This window comes from Microcebus murinus, chromosome 23 (genome assembly GCF_040939455.1).
Source record: "Microcebus murinus isolate Inina chromosome 23, M.murinus_Inina_mat1.0, whole genome shotgun sequence".
Classification (NCBI taxonomy): domain Eukaryota; kingdom Metazoa; phylum Chordata; class Mammalia; order Primates; family Cheirogaleidae; genus Microcebus; species Microcebus murinus.
The window spans coordinates 30,630,525-30,645,296 of record NC_134126.1 but is presented as its reverse complement, the minus strand read 5'-3'; the positions used below and the strand labels follow the sequence as shown (position 1 = coordinate 30,645,296).

The 14,772-nt window shown below is 38.7% G+C and overlaps 1 protein-coding gene across 4 annotated transcripts in view; it reads right to left on the bottom strand.

Moving 5' to 3' along the window:
- KDM5B (lysine demethylase 5B) overlaps positions 1-14,772 on the bottom strand; it is a 68,499-nt gene that overhangs the window by 21,813 nt on the left and 31,914 nt on the right. For all 4 annotated transcript variants that reach the window (XM_012744395.3, XM_012744400.3, XM_012744402.3 and 1 more), the window contains exons 7-13: positions 13,359-13,468; positions 11,592-11,750; positions 9,399-9,518; positions 7,652-7,810; positions 6,490-6,671; positions 3,526-3,688; positions 677-796 (exon numbers count right to left, since the gene is read on the bottom strand). In XM_012744395.3, coding sequence (XP_012599849.3) covers positions 677-796; positions 3,526-3,688; positions 6,490-6,671; positions 7,652-7,810; positions 9,399-9,518; positions 11,592-11,750; positions 13,359-13,468 — 1,013 coding nt within the window. The remainder of the gene's footprint in view (positions 1-676; positions 797-3,525; positions 3,689-6,489; positions 6,672-7,651; positions 7,811-9,398; positions 9,519-11,591; positions 11,751-13,358; positions 13,469-14,772) is intronic.

The window sequence follows — 14,772 nt, the reverse complement described above, 5'->3', positions numbered from 1 at the left end:
AGACCTGGCAACTACCATTAGTCAGAAAAGCACTATAACAAAATTATGATTCGTTAGATTTAAATCCACACATACTTAGTCTAGATAAATCTTTTTAGGTAAATGAAAGTATTAATACTGATTTAAAAATCCTCAACTGGCCGGGCATGGCGGCTCATGCCTGTAATCCTAACACTCTGGGAGGCTGAGGCAGAAGGATTGCTTGAGTCCAGGAGTTTGAGGTTGCTGTGAGCTAGGCTGACGCCACAGCACTTTAGCCCAGGCAACAGATGGAGACTCTGCCTCAAAAATAAATAACTCAACTACAAACCAAGCACATCATTAAATTGCTGAATTGCAGACAATTTAAGCTAGTGTTGTACAAAGTGTAGTCTCAGGACCAGAATTATTTACTTGTTACCAGCTTGCAGTGAGATACTAAGCCTCAGCCAAAATGTAAATGAAGAGACTCCATTTTGCTACAGAAGAAAAAAATGTCAGCTGAACTAAGCAGTGTGCTTAATACATGCCTGATTTACAATGTGGTACAAGTACCTTATCTCATTATAGACTGGTAAACAACTTGCAGACTAGCCAGTTGAGCAGCAATGGCTTAAAGCAACTCTTCACATGACACTTTTTAAAGAATTATATACCATTTCCCCAGGAACAGGCTCACTAAATCATAACTACATACCCAATCAACAGTGCAGAAGTTAACAGCCTCAGCGAAATTAAAACCTTGGTTAAAACCACTATGGTAGGCTCTTGGAAATGTAATCACAAACTCCCCAGCACACTGATTAGTTCGGTAAACCTAAAGAGACAGAAATTGGAGAGTTGAAATTCTTACCTAGTGACATTCTCACTTAAAGAAAATGTGGATACAGACTATTAGATGATTGTCCAGAAAATGCAGCTTTTTATTACTGTGGTAGAATATCACCCAGAAATACTAATTTCTGCCACAAGAGGGAGCAGTACTACTCAAATTGATTAGTCTACTACCAAACTACCAAAATTGATTAGTCTATGAACAGGAAACATGGTTTGTATTACAAAAATTTGGCCACACTAAAGTTCAAAATATCCCTTTCTAAATATAGCTACAATTAAGAATATCCTAATGTAATATTAATACCCCAAAGTAGGATCTTCTACCACCAATTAAAGAAACTCTATTCTCAGAATCGCCTAACATAGAGCTCCTGATTTGGTCCTCAAACTCACCTACCCATCATTCCCTTTTTGCTACCACCAACCACACCCCAAAAGCATCTACATTACTCTAGGTAAACAAATCCTTACACAGTACTATATCATATAAGAGGCCTTGTGAAGACTGACTGTATCTTTCTACCAGTGCTTCTCAAGGTGAGGTCCCCAGGACAGCAGCATAATCTTAAGTACTGTGAACTTAATGCAAATGCAAATTCTCAAGCCCCACCCAGACCAAGAGAATCAGAGACTCTGAGGGTGGGGAACAGCCATCTGTGTGGTAATATCACCTTCAGAGTTCTGACGCAGGCTATCGTAGGAGCACTGGCCCTTCTACCTCGACTACTTCCTCCCCCCTCTATTCTTTGTGAAACATACTCAGTAATTTATCAGAGCTCCTACTTCAGATGTCATCTCACTTACGAGCCCTTTCTGATTCTCAACAGTCAGGCACATAGTTGACACCACTGTCAAATCACATAAAATCTGTATAAATATTATGTTTTAACTTAAATTCTGAGTACCTAAATGTACAAGTTCATTCATTCATCTATCTCTGCAAGTCCAGAATCTAGCCCCAGATGGTTTGCTCAGTTAAAGAACCAGGGCCAGGTCTCACTTAGAATAAGCTACTCTTAACAAATTGGAAAGACTAATCAACATAAGAAAAAAAAAATAGCAATGAGGAAAATACCAATAATGAAGAGATGGTAGTATTATGACACTTATTGGTCATTATTTTCTAAGCTATGGTCCATGCATAACTTATGACCCCTCAAAGAAAAATCCTTTCTGTTTGTTCCCACTGACAAACCTGTGAACCTAAAAGCATAAAATGTAGGTCACAGCAAGATCAAGAATTCAATTTAACACTGTAAATATGTCACTTGCATTTTACTTAGCTAAGATGGACTCTTCAACTTCATACATTTCAATGTGGCCTCCCAAAATATCATCTCAGGATTTTCCAAAAGGAAGCCAGTACAGTCATATACCACATAACATTTTTATTGTCATACGGTATTTTTACTATGCTTTTCCTATGTTTGGATGCATTTAAATACAAACACTTCACGCTGTGTTACAACTGCCTGTAGTATTCTATAGAGTACCATGCTATACATGTTTGTAGCTTATGAGCGACAGGCTACACCATACACAGCCTAGGTGAGTAGTGGGCTGTGCCATCTAGGTTCAGTGTTAAGTACACTCTATGGCATTCACAGTGATGAAATCCCCTGATGATGCATTTCTCAAAATGTAGCCCCATCGTTAAGTGACCAATGACCAAACAGCACCTTTCAGTCTACACTAGGAATCCTACAATCCAAACTGAAGGCCTTGAAATAAATTTTCACTTAAAATAAGCTTCATTGGGGTTGAGGGTATAATATAACTAAGATCTACCAAGCACGTCATTTCAGTTCATTACTCCAAAAGTTAAGATTATGTAGGTTCAAGGCCTGCCGTGGTGGCTCACGCCTGTAATCCTAGCACTCTGGGAGGCTGAGGCGGGAGGATCGCTGAAGGTCAGGAGTTCGAAACCAGCCTGAGCAAGAGCAAGACCCCGTCTCTACTAAAAACAGAAATAAATTAATTGCCAACTAATATATAGAAAAAATTAGCTGGGCATTATGGCGCATGCCTGTAGTCCCAACCACTCGGGAGGCTGAGGCAGTAGGAGACTGCTGAGCCCAGGAGTTTGAGGTTGCTGTGAGCTAGACTGACGCCATGGCACTCACTCTAGCCTGGGCAACAAAGTGAGATTCTGTCTCACAAAAAAAAAAAAAAAAAAAAAAAAAAAAAAAGATTATGGGGTTCAGTAAAATTATTTTTTATAGTCGGGACAGAGTACGAAGAATTCTGACATCAGAGTTTAGATCTAATTGTAACAGAATCTAGCCATTTTCACAGTAAACTAATTTATTCTGACAGATATTTATTTTTTTATTTTTGATTGAAGGACCGAAGTTATAAACAAAAATTACAGCTTAGAAAGCATTAGTGGTGATGGCTGCACAAACTGTGCATATACTAAAACCACCAAATTTTATATGGAAAAAAAACAAAGAAAAGCATGATACGTATTATTTGCAAAGGCAGGCTGTTTAGCAATCTAGTTATTAGCTGCAACAAATTAGTTTTTATGGCATCTGAGAATCCAGTCCCACTGGATTAACGCTATGTAGTACCAAACTGAATGAAACAGCTGTTTCTGCTATCGAGTTATGCTATGGAAAATATATAACCAAGTTAATTTCATAAACAGGTGAGTAATAGGAAAAGTGAATTAAGTCTGAGTGGCAGGAGGATTAACCCATAACATACAGGCACTTCATGAGTCATCAGGGTATTGGGGTTCATGATGGTCACAAGCTGATGGAGGAGATCCGGCTGGGACACAAAGAGCTCTGGAGCTAGTTTCTTCATAACGTTTTCTAGCTGCTCGGCAGCATAGCCCGGAACTCCATACCAGGTTTTTGGCTCACCCCTGCAAATAGATTATAAAAATAAATCAATCTGCAACATCAACACAAACACAATGGTTAACCAGTTCATAATTTTCAGACTGCTTTGTAAGACTAAGCTACAAAGAAACGTTCAAATCAAAGAAGTATCATTAGAAATGTAATCTGAACATATGTAATGCATTTTCTTCCTTTAAGCATAATATTTAAACATGAGACTTTCCATCTGAGGTCCCTCTCCCCCCTTCCATTTGTATCTGACCCTTTAGAAAATGCAGATAAAGAATATAAGCTATCATACTAGCTACAGAATGTGTGGTTATCACAATTTCCTAGAGCAACTGACAAAGGGTGATGGCAACACTCCATCTTCCTTTTCCCTTGCCCATTGTGGCAGATGAGGTTAAATCAAACACTAATATGGCAATTAGCATTTCTAAAGAGCTCTTGCTCTTCAAAGCATTTTAAATTGTCAACTAATTAATCTGTAACATCCATGTGAGGTATACAGTAAACATAATCTTCATTTTACAGCTGGGAGCAATTGCTTAGGGAAACAGAACTGAAGTTATACATATATATGCCAGTAACTTCTTTCTTGTGGTACATGTTTAAATTCCTTGTGAAGGGATTTGAGTGAGTTATAGATCTTCAAATATTTTTTGTACTTAGAGGCGAGAGAAACAAAAGAGAAAAAACAGATGTGAAGAAATGACTTTGATTGAAGAGGTTTTTTTGAAATTTTTTTTTCCCTTTTTTTTTTTTTTTTTGAGACAGAGTCTCGCTTTGTTGCCCAGGCTAGAGTGAGTGCCGTGGCGTCAGCCTAGCTCACAGCAACCTCAAACTCCTGGGCTCGAGTGATCCTTCTGCCTCAGCCTCCCGGGTAGCTGGGACTACAGGCATGCGCCACCATGCCCGGCTAATTTTTTATATATATATCAGTTGGCCAATTAATTTCTTTCTATTTATAGTAGAGACAGGGTCTCGCTCTTGCTCAGGCTGGTTTTGAACTCCTGACCTTGAGCAATCCGCCCGCCTCGGCCTCCCAAGAGCTAGGATTACAGGTGTGAGCCACAGCGCCCGGCCCTTTTTTTCCTTTTTGAGACAGAATCTTGCTCTGTCGCCTGGGCTAGAGTGCCATGGCGTCAGCCTAGCTCCCAGCAACCTCAAACTCCTGGGCTCAAGCAATCCTCCTGCCTTGGCCTCCTGAGTAGCAGGGACTACAGGCATGCATCACCACGCACAGCTAATTTTTTTCTACTTTTAGTGGAGATGGGGGTCTCGCTCTTGTTCAGGCTGGTCTCGAACTCCTGACCTCAAGCAACCCCCTCCTAAGCCTCCCAGAGTGTTAAGATTATATGCATGAGCCACCGTACTCAGCCCTGACTGAAGAATTTAAATAGTAAAGAAGTCCAAATGTCCGCAACTGCATCCCCCCGCTACACGCACAAGGATAAGGCTCACTCTACTATGTGTAGTGATGCCAGAACTCAGAACAAGAGAAGCTGGTAGTCACAAGCACCTGGAGGATAACTGTGTTAACTATACTCCACTCTTTTCCCAAAGGGCTATCTGGGCTATCTCTGCACCCAATGAGATTTTTTTTTTTTTTTTTAATTTCCCATGAACTTGGAAAAGTATGGGAGGGAGGAGGGGGATGGGAATAGTCAATTCTTTAAAACAAAACAGCATATGAGATTTCCTCCATAAACAGTAGGGGCTCAGGGCTCTATTCATATTCCTTCTAACCCAGCAGGTTGCAGTCACTAGATGTTATTTCAAACTAGACTCTACTGGAAGTGTGGTTCCTAGGGCATATTTCCTTCTGTTATGTTTTTATCCTCATCCCTGGAAAAAGGAAGACACCTGAATTCAGCCCACCCTCACATCTCTCTCCAGATAAATGGTCCTCCCTGGCTTTCTTGGGGATGGGGTGGGGTCAGGCTGGCATACACTCACCCTCCAGATCCCCATGGATCTTCCTCTCCTCCCTTTGGTGACTACTCAGGGTCTGTGTATCCACGAAATGCAGTGTGTCCATATGCCCCCAAATGGGTCATATGGAGCTTTATAAAATCACATAAAAACAAGTTCTTGCTAAACCATGGTTGCAGATTATCAGTATCATGGCTGACATATATCCATTAAGGTGGATAAGTGAGGATTGGTATTGATAATGGCAAAGGGGTGTTCATGCAGGCCTTCACTTCAGGATTGGAGATTGAAGAGCTCTTGCTTCTGCACCATGAAAGGAGACAGTGTGGACCAAGAGCAATATGGGGGTGCAGGGAGAGGCAGGGGGTGACCCATACCCTGAAGGCCTATTGAGCCTTCACATGAAGAGTTGGTTTCCTACAGGGCCCAACATTTGGACGTATGGGGGAGAGGGGAAGAAAAAGAATTTGTTTTGACCCAAGAGCCCACCTCCAAATTACCAAAGAAAACAAAAAATTGGGTGTAGGGCCAGAGCAGGTATGTGCCCTGTGAAAAACTCAATAAACGCAAAGCTCAGTGCTTTTTAACCTTTCTCTGAGTGAAGACTTCTTTACTTCAGATAAAATCTATCCTCTCTCCCAGGAACACGTTATACTTGCAAAACAGTGTGTGTGCAATTTCAAAGAATTCAAGGACACTCTAGGAATCTTTAAGAACCACTGTCTTAACTTGTTAGGATGCCTGTTGTAATGGTAGTGAAAATATCTTAAGGAAAAAAAGTAGCTTGTTACTCTGAAGACACAGTTAAGACACATCTTAGTTGAAAAGTAAAGAAAGTTTTCCTACCCAGATTGCATACTAGTCACATGTTCTATTTGGAATGTCTCACCAGTGCAGGTAGTTAATTGAATAGCTCCAGTGGTCTTCAATATGCCAACAGAATGAAGAAAAGCACATTCCGACATACAACCAAGGAAGTTTCATGCCACATATATCAGCAGTAATGTGAGCAAGGACAGACTGCTCCATCACTGGCATATTGTTCAAATTCCAGCCACTATCAAGATACTCCTAAAAATAAGACAAAAGACGATAAAGGTTTAGCTATATCATGCTAACATTTTAGAACTGTTTCAAAAAGCTAGCTAAAAAGAGACTCCTTCAAGACAAAGAGAGGATATGGAAGAGGACAGGCCACTATGTTGACTTCTAGGATACCCAGAGATTAGTTTTGCCCAGTTTTAAGCTTTATACAAATAAATTCATACAGCTGTATAGATGAGCATAAGCTATAAGTGCCCACTTATAAAAAGTTCAAATATAGGGACACTAATACATGATGTAACAAAAGTTAGGATAGTGATTATCCTGAGGGGAAAGTGGTTATCCTGAAAAAGTAAAAGTAGTGAAGGAGAGAGAGTAGAAAGGCAGCTTCTAGGGTGCTGAGAATGTCTTATTTCTTGTTCTAGTTAGTGCTGGTTATGTAGGTACGTTCAGTTTGTAAAAATTCATCAAGCTGTGCTTTCTGAGTTTAAGTTACATTTCAAAAAAATTTACAAAAAAGAAATCTTACTTTCTTTCCAGGATAGAAATGGAAATCTTCCTAGCAGTTTGCTAGTGTAGAAAATAAGACTCAAACATTAAACTTCAAGATAAAACACATCTTGTTCCAATTCTTTCGGTTTTATTCAAAAGGAGAAACCAAGGTTACAGAATGTGAAGGCAAAGGGTGGTAAGTAATTTTCCTATATCACCACAATGTACTGGCTTAGGACTACAATTCTTCTGTAGGCCCTTTCTACTTTTCTTGAAATCATTAAGTATCTGGTAATTAAGGATTTGCTAAACACAATCACTGATTACTTCAAGCCAACCAAATAGAATTTCAATAACTCAATTTCCAAGGCACTTAGATGGGTATTTTGGTTTTTTTTTAACAATAAGCTGCTATTAATCCAGTATCATGCCCCTTAGATCAAGGATATGCTGAATTAAAGCTTTAAATGCAGAGCTTCTCCTCAAGCTAATAGTGCCTCATAGCTTGAGCCTACCTCTTCCTCAGGTGAAAGCTTGATTTTTCCATCTCGAACAGGAAAGCCACTGCCAAATTCCTTTGAGGCAATATCAGCTCCATATTCCACTGTAACATCCTCTTCAATAGTGCTTACCAGTCGCCAAAATTCTTTCTCAACCAGCTCTGTGGGAACCATCTGGAAATACAATGAGGAACAGAAAAAATTAGTTTCCTCACTAACTGTGACCAATCTAACTTTTTAATTTTAAGTTCAGTGACAGGAATCACAGAACAGCATTCTAAGGAAAAGCTGGGTTTATAACGTTTGGTAATTGATCCCAGGCAAGTCAGGAAACCTCTATTTTCTAAAAGGAATTTTAAAAGAAACATGAAAATTAAGAATTCATGTTCCTCTTTCACCAACCTGACCACAATTATAAAAGGGAGCCAAAGAAAGTAAAATGCTGATATTTAGGAACTGGAGATGTTTTTGTGTTTCGAGAAATGTAATACAAACTGCATAGTAATAATGGTTAGTTGTGTCAGAATAGCGTACAATACTGTATAATTCACAACTGTATAGTGATAATGGTTTGTTATGTTTGAATGAAGCTGTATACTTTGAGATGGTTTCAAATACATTACTTGAGTCCATTCTTTCATCTTTGTCACTAGACCTAACTAGAGTAATGTGGCCAGGCAACCAAAATGACAAAGACAGGGTACAACACATGACAAAGAGAGGAATTATTTTGCAGTAGCATGCCCTAGAATAAGAGTAAACAGACTAAGTATCAAGGATCTGTTGCTAATCTGTTAAGTCCAGAGGCAAGTAACAAATGTCCATCCCTCAATGTCATCTTTCAATAGTCCATCAAAATAAAAAGTCAACCATCAATATTAATAGAAAAGGTCATATGCACATCAGCAGGACTGGTTAAAGAAACATATGTTAGGAAAATATTATAATGCATGAGGAGTCAAAAGAATTGAAAATTCAAATGGAGTATAGATTTAAGCCCATTAAATGAGCAAATATTTGATGTTAGGGGAAAAAAGGTCTCATATACTGATGGGGTCTCATAAGATGCTACAGCTATTGGAGTAGAATAAGGGATAAATACTGTTGTCTGACCTCAGTAGTCATCCCAAGAAAATAATCCAACTAAAGAGTCCTACACGCATAAAGTGTTTGCTATAGTACTTTATTAGTACTACTTTCTTAGCAGTGAGAAAAACCACAGCTTAACTATCCAGAATTGTTGTAGTGAACCATTTAATTCTGATATACTCATCTGACAGAATATTAAATGCTGAGTGAAATATACTTTATTTTACACTTCTAAGTGAAAGTGAGAATTAAAAATAGCCTCTTTTCCTGACCTACAGGGAAAAAATGAACTCTTATCCTGAAGTTTCCAACACTAACTTATGATTACATAACAACATATAACAAATGTGTTCCCAATGCTAGCACACTGTGTGGCACACAGCAGTCATTCAGTACATTTTGAAGTTTTCTTTAAATTACATTTGTTGGGCGGAAAGGATTGCTGCTGATTTTTTTTACTGGTATGGATAACTGTACGATTTGTGTGGGAGAAGTATCTTTAGAGACATCCTTAAAGAAAAAATTAGAATGCATTCTAAAATACTAGGGAATTTTAACACCACTAAACAAATTAAAGGTTTCATTCTGCATGATAATGACTATCAGAGTAAGGTGCCAACTCAAATGTGTCCCCTAAAAGTTGTTAAAATCATGAATCAAAGCATGTACATACATGAACTGGCATGTTGAAGTAATCAGATTTGAACGCATCTGCCATTTCCCCAAAAGTACGGAGGGTATAGTCCCTGGCTGCTTGTTCAAAGCCGAATGCTTCTTGTGGCTTACTACATTCCTGAAAATAAAAAAGAAAATTATGTTCTAGGTGACATTTGAAAATGCCAAATATATTTGGTCCATCATCAAACTGGCAGATAAAAAACAAGGTTTTAATTTATTTATTTTACTTCTATGCTAGGTTTACATTAGAAAAGTTAATCTCCCTGAAGAATGGGCTTGTTCTAGTGAGCAAATGAAATGAATGTTATTTATTTGCTAATGAGCAAATAAAATGTCTATTTTAACAAGCACAACTTGGAGTAATTTAAATATTTGCAAAGATTTGATGACTTCTCTCAGGATCAAATAATGTTTTCAATACCACAAATGGGAAAAATAATGTCCTCTTGAGAGTTAAAACTATAAAATCAACATATAATAGATCAAAGCATAATAGATCAAAGCAAATCTATAATAGATAGAAAGCACTTGATGGAAATAGAGTATCTCTCAGACCAGCAATATTGGATAACCTAATAATGCCACCAAAACCAAAACACTGAGGGGTAACAGGGGCAGTATAAGCTGCCCTAGATCTTGGTGAGCCAATGGATTCAGTCATCCCTATTATGAGGTATTACATACTTAATGCATCTAACACCTATGGCCCCTGCCTCGTCCCATGCCTAACAATCTTCCTGTGATGAGGACACCCTTATGTCACAACATGGCTACATGTAAAAGCACTAAAACCTTTATATCCAAGCTGCACTTGAAATTAACCTTCTTACTATTATCTTAAAATCTAACCCTAACACAAAAGTAATACACTGCCTGACCACTTCATAATATAAAATTATCCTCATAAAGGTGATGGCAAATCCTGTTTAGATATTTACCAGTGATACCACACACTATTAAAAATTATAAAAAATCACAGTGCTACATTAAAATGTCTATATAAATGAAAAAGATTACAAAAATTACTTATGTAATTCCATTTCTTAAAAATAGAAAAAATCTGAATGAATATACACCAAGATACTAACAGTGGTGATCTATGGATTATGAAATCATATCTCTTTTTATCCTTTTTAAGAGACAGGGTCTCAGGCCGGGCTCGGTGGCTCAAGCCTGTAATCCTAGCACTTTGGGAGGCCAAGGCAGGTGGATCACTCAAGGTCAGGAGTTTGAAACCAGCCTTATCAACAGTGAGACCCCATCTCTACTAAAAATAGAAAGAAATTAGTTGACCAACTAAAAATATGCATACAAAAAATTAGCCGGGCATGGTGCTGCATGACTGTAGTCCCAGCTACTTGGGAGGCCGAGGCAGGAGGATTGCTTGAGCCCAGAAGTTTGAGGTTGCTATGAGCTAAGCTGACACCATGGCACTCACTCTAGCCTGAGCAACAAAGTGAAACCCTGTCTCAAAAAAAAAAAAAAAAAAAAGACAGGGTCTCACTCTGGCTAGCAAGTTGTAGTTGGAAGGTAGTGGCCTGATCATAGGTCACTGTAGCCTCAAACTCCTAGGATCAAGGGTTCCTCCTGTCTCAGCCCCCCAAGGAGCTGGAACTATAAACGCACACCATTAGGCCCAGCTATTCATTTATTTATTATTTATTTATTTATTTATTTTTCCATTGAGCCTTCCCTCTAAGCCTCCCAAGTAGCTACCATGAGCCACTGCACCTGGCTAATTTTTAAAAAATGTTTTGTACAGACAGGGTCTATGTTGTCCAGGCTAATCTCAAACTCCTGGCTTCAAGTTATCCTTCCACTTTGGCCTCCCAAAGTGCTGGGATTATAGGTGTGAGCCACCCCACGAAGACCATACCTCTGTTTTTTAAGTTGTTCAGTGTTTAAGAATTTTTGCAAAGAACATGTAATATTTTTTACAATGAAATTTAAAAAAAAAAATGTGGTAGTTATTGAAAATTATTCTCTGCCTCTTTATAACCTATTGAAAGAGTACAGTTAGCACCTGTATACATTGTGGAACTCACTTCTAAGACCTCTTTCCTATTCAGGTCCAGCCCATTTTACTTCCTGGGCCTCATTATAGTTTGTTGCCAAATCTACAATTCAAAGGCAAAGAAAAATACTCTAGAAGAAATTTTCTAATGCCATACATGCCACTAATTCTTACCTGAGCCAAACACTTAGGACACCTCCAGTCTCCCTTAGGAACATCATGGAGAGGTGGGATCAAGCAAAAGGTATGGTAACTATCATCACAGCCATCACACAAGAGAAGCCTGTCCTCATCATTGCCACTGCCACATAAGAGGCAGACGTAGAGGTCCACCTGTAGCAGTAAAAATGGGAACAGAACAAAGGAACATGAGCTTATTTGATTTTGTAAAATTCTAAGAATGAAATGAATATGAGGCATAATCTAGGCTCTCCATCCTCCTTCAAATGTTTCAACTTCTATAAGGGATATCTGAATAAAAATGCTTCACTTTCTACAAGGGATATTTCACAATATCTCATGTATCAGCAATTCTAAGGTATAATCTCCTAGCTTTCTCAATTGTTGTATGTTTAAAGTTTGTTATTTAAATGTCTAGTTTTCAGTTGCATAAAGATAGTTTCTATAAAAATGAGATGTAATAAACTAACAGCCTAGCCAAAAGTAGAATGTATGAAGGGAAAAAGTTAATTTTGCCATATTTACTGCTTTAGGGTTAATTAACCACATTAAACCACTTTAAATTCTACTTAGGGAATCATGGTTAAGAAGTTTTCCAAATGCCCAATGATAAAGCATAGTTATTACCTAGTATGGGGTGAACTGCACTCTCCAAAAACTCACATGTGCAAGCCCTAATCCTCAGCACTTCAGAATGTGACTGTCTGCAGTATTGTGCTAAGGCAGAAATAGCAAAATAATAAATTACTTAATACTAGAAAGCTGAGAAGTCAACCAAACGGGGAATCTTAGCTTTTTCAGTCTACTTACTGTAGTAAATTAAAACTGTTTTTTTGGGGGGGAGTGGTGGGAAGGGATGTTATTTATGGAGAGAATATTCTATTAGAGTAATTTCTGGTTCCAAGATAGAAAAGCACTATTGTCAGGCTGTCAGAAAAGGGCAAAGAAGAAAAGCAACCAGATCCTTTCTAACACTATCCAGCTTTACTTTTAATAAAAGTTTTCAAAGAGTAAACAGCTCACTAGTCCTCTAACTCTGCCATGCCTGCCCTCCCCTGCTAACTCATTTCCTTTCTCCTTTCTTTTCCTTTTTTCTTCCTTCTCTTCTCCCATTTCACTCCCCTTACTTCCTCTCTTCCTTCTTCCCTTCTCCTTTTCATTCTTTCCTTCCTAGCTGGAAAGATGGAAAACACTAACTTGATTTTTGATCTAGCCTTCAGTTATGATCAGCCTTCAGTTGAGATGAGCTGGTGATTTACGAACAATTCTATGTATAATCCAGCTCATCATTATTCAGCGCTAAACTGAATGTCCTCCAGAAAAATGGCTGTCAATGCGCCCCCAGATGTTACTACCATGTTCATAATACAATCACGCATTTCCTCACTTATAAACTGATACTATAACCAGGAGTCCTGAAACTACAGCCCACGGGCCACATGTGGGCTGCCTAACACATTTATACATCCCTCCAGGTGTTTTTGCCCCCGCTGCCTGTCCTGCTTAGCAGCCGACTCGTCCCGGGCCCACAGTACGCACTTTCCAACAGTCTGAGGGACAGTGAACTGGCCCCCTGTTTTAAAAGTTTGAGGACCCCTGCTATAAACTGACTTGAAAAGATTATTTTCATTGTCAGACACAAGTTAAACAATCTTAAGTACAGCACAAAACCTTACAATTGGAAGTAAAGGGGTTTAAGAAAAGGAAGAGAAGGAAGAAATGACAAAAGGGGGGAAGGGAAAAAGGGAGATGTCAACTCACAGCATTGGTGGTTTTTTTAGATCGACTCTTGGGCTTTTCCTTCTCATTTTCTACAATATAATCTTTCTTCTCAAGGGGTTCTTGCTTAATGTTACTCTTCATTTCTTTCTCTGTAGGAGGCAATTCAAAATTAGTTCTTTCTGTACTATCTTTTCTCTGCTTCCTCCCTCACCTCATCACCTCCCTCCAAAAGCATACACTGTACACAAAACATAATTTCACGTTTGTTTCCTTTTAGTAGCAACGGTACCAAGTGTTACTATATTCAAGGGCTCAATGCTGATTGTTAATATTTTATGATAAAATGCAAACTTTCATAACATTTAAATTTCAAGATGTGAATTCTTCTCTAGATATTGCTCAGGTTTGCATGCTTTCAAAATAGGAGCTAATACAGTTTTCTTAAGACCAAAACATAACATAACATTGATGAAATCAAGTTCCTCTTGGTCATTCACCAACTCTACCTCCTCCACATCACACATTATCTCTCCACGGTCTAAGATGACTTCCTGATCATCTTCCTGGTTCCATAGACAGAATTTTGGCTAAAACACTGGCTATCAATTATTGAAGTATCAGGTGGTAGGCACTGTGCTGAATGGTTTTCATTAAATTATTTAATCCCTCATAACAAACCCATTTCAAAGATGAGAAAACTGATGTTAAAAGTTAAGTCAAGAAATACCTCTTAGGTGCTTGAGCCAGGATTTGTATTCATATCTGTATTACTTTCCACTGCATTGTGCTGCCTTTCCACAAACTCACTAATCCCTAAGAAAAGCCAATTTTATTATCTTCTTCATTTGTATGTGCCTCCTATACAGGATAGGAGATTTCTCTTAAGAGAATCCTAAATCTGGCCAGGCGCGGTAGCTCATGCCTGTAATCCTAGCCGAGGCGGGCAGACTGCTCGAGGTCAGGACTTCAAAACCAAACTGAGCAAGACCCCGTCTCTACTAAAAATAGAAAGAAATTAATTGGACAACTAAAAATATGTATACAAAAAATTAGCCAGGCCTGGTGCTACATGACTGTAGTCCCAGCTACATGGGAGGCTGAGACAGGAGGATCGCCTGAGCCCAGGAGTTTGAGGTTGCTGTGAGCTACGCTGACGCCATGGCACTCACTCTAGCCTGGGCAACAAAGTGAGACTCTGTCTCAAAAAAAAAAAAAAGAATCCTAAATCTACCTCTCAGTGATTGATATCAAGTGACAGTCAGGTAAGCAATTATCAACTAAAATTCAGATTAGGAAGCATGTCTGTCTGCCTAATAGAAATAAATCTATTAGATATTCAGTCAAAGGGTTCTATGCTTTTTACAAATAGCTTCTTTTTAAGGACCATATTAAACCAAACTTCAGGCCGGGCGCGGTGGCTCACGCCTGTAATCCTAGCTCTCTGGGAGGCCGA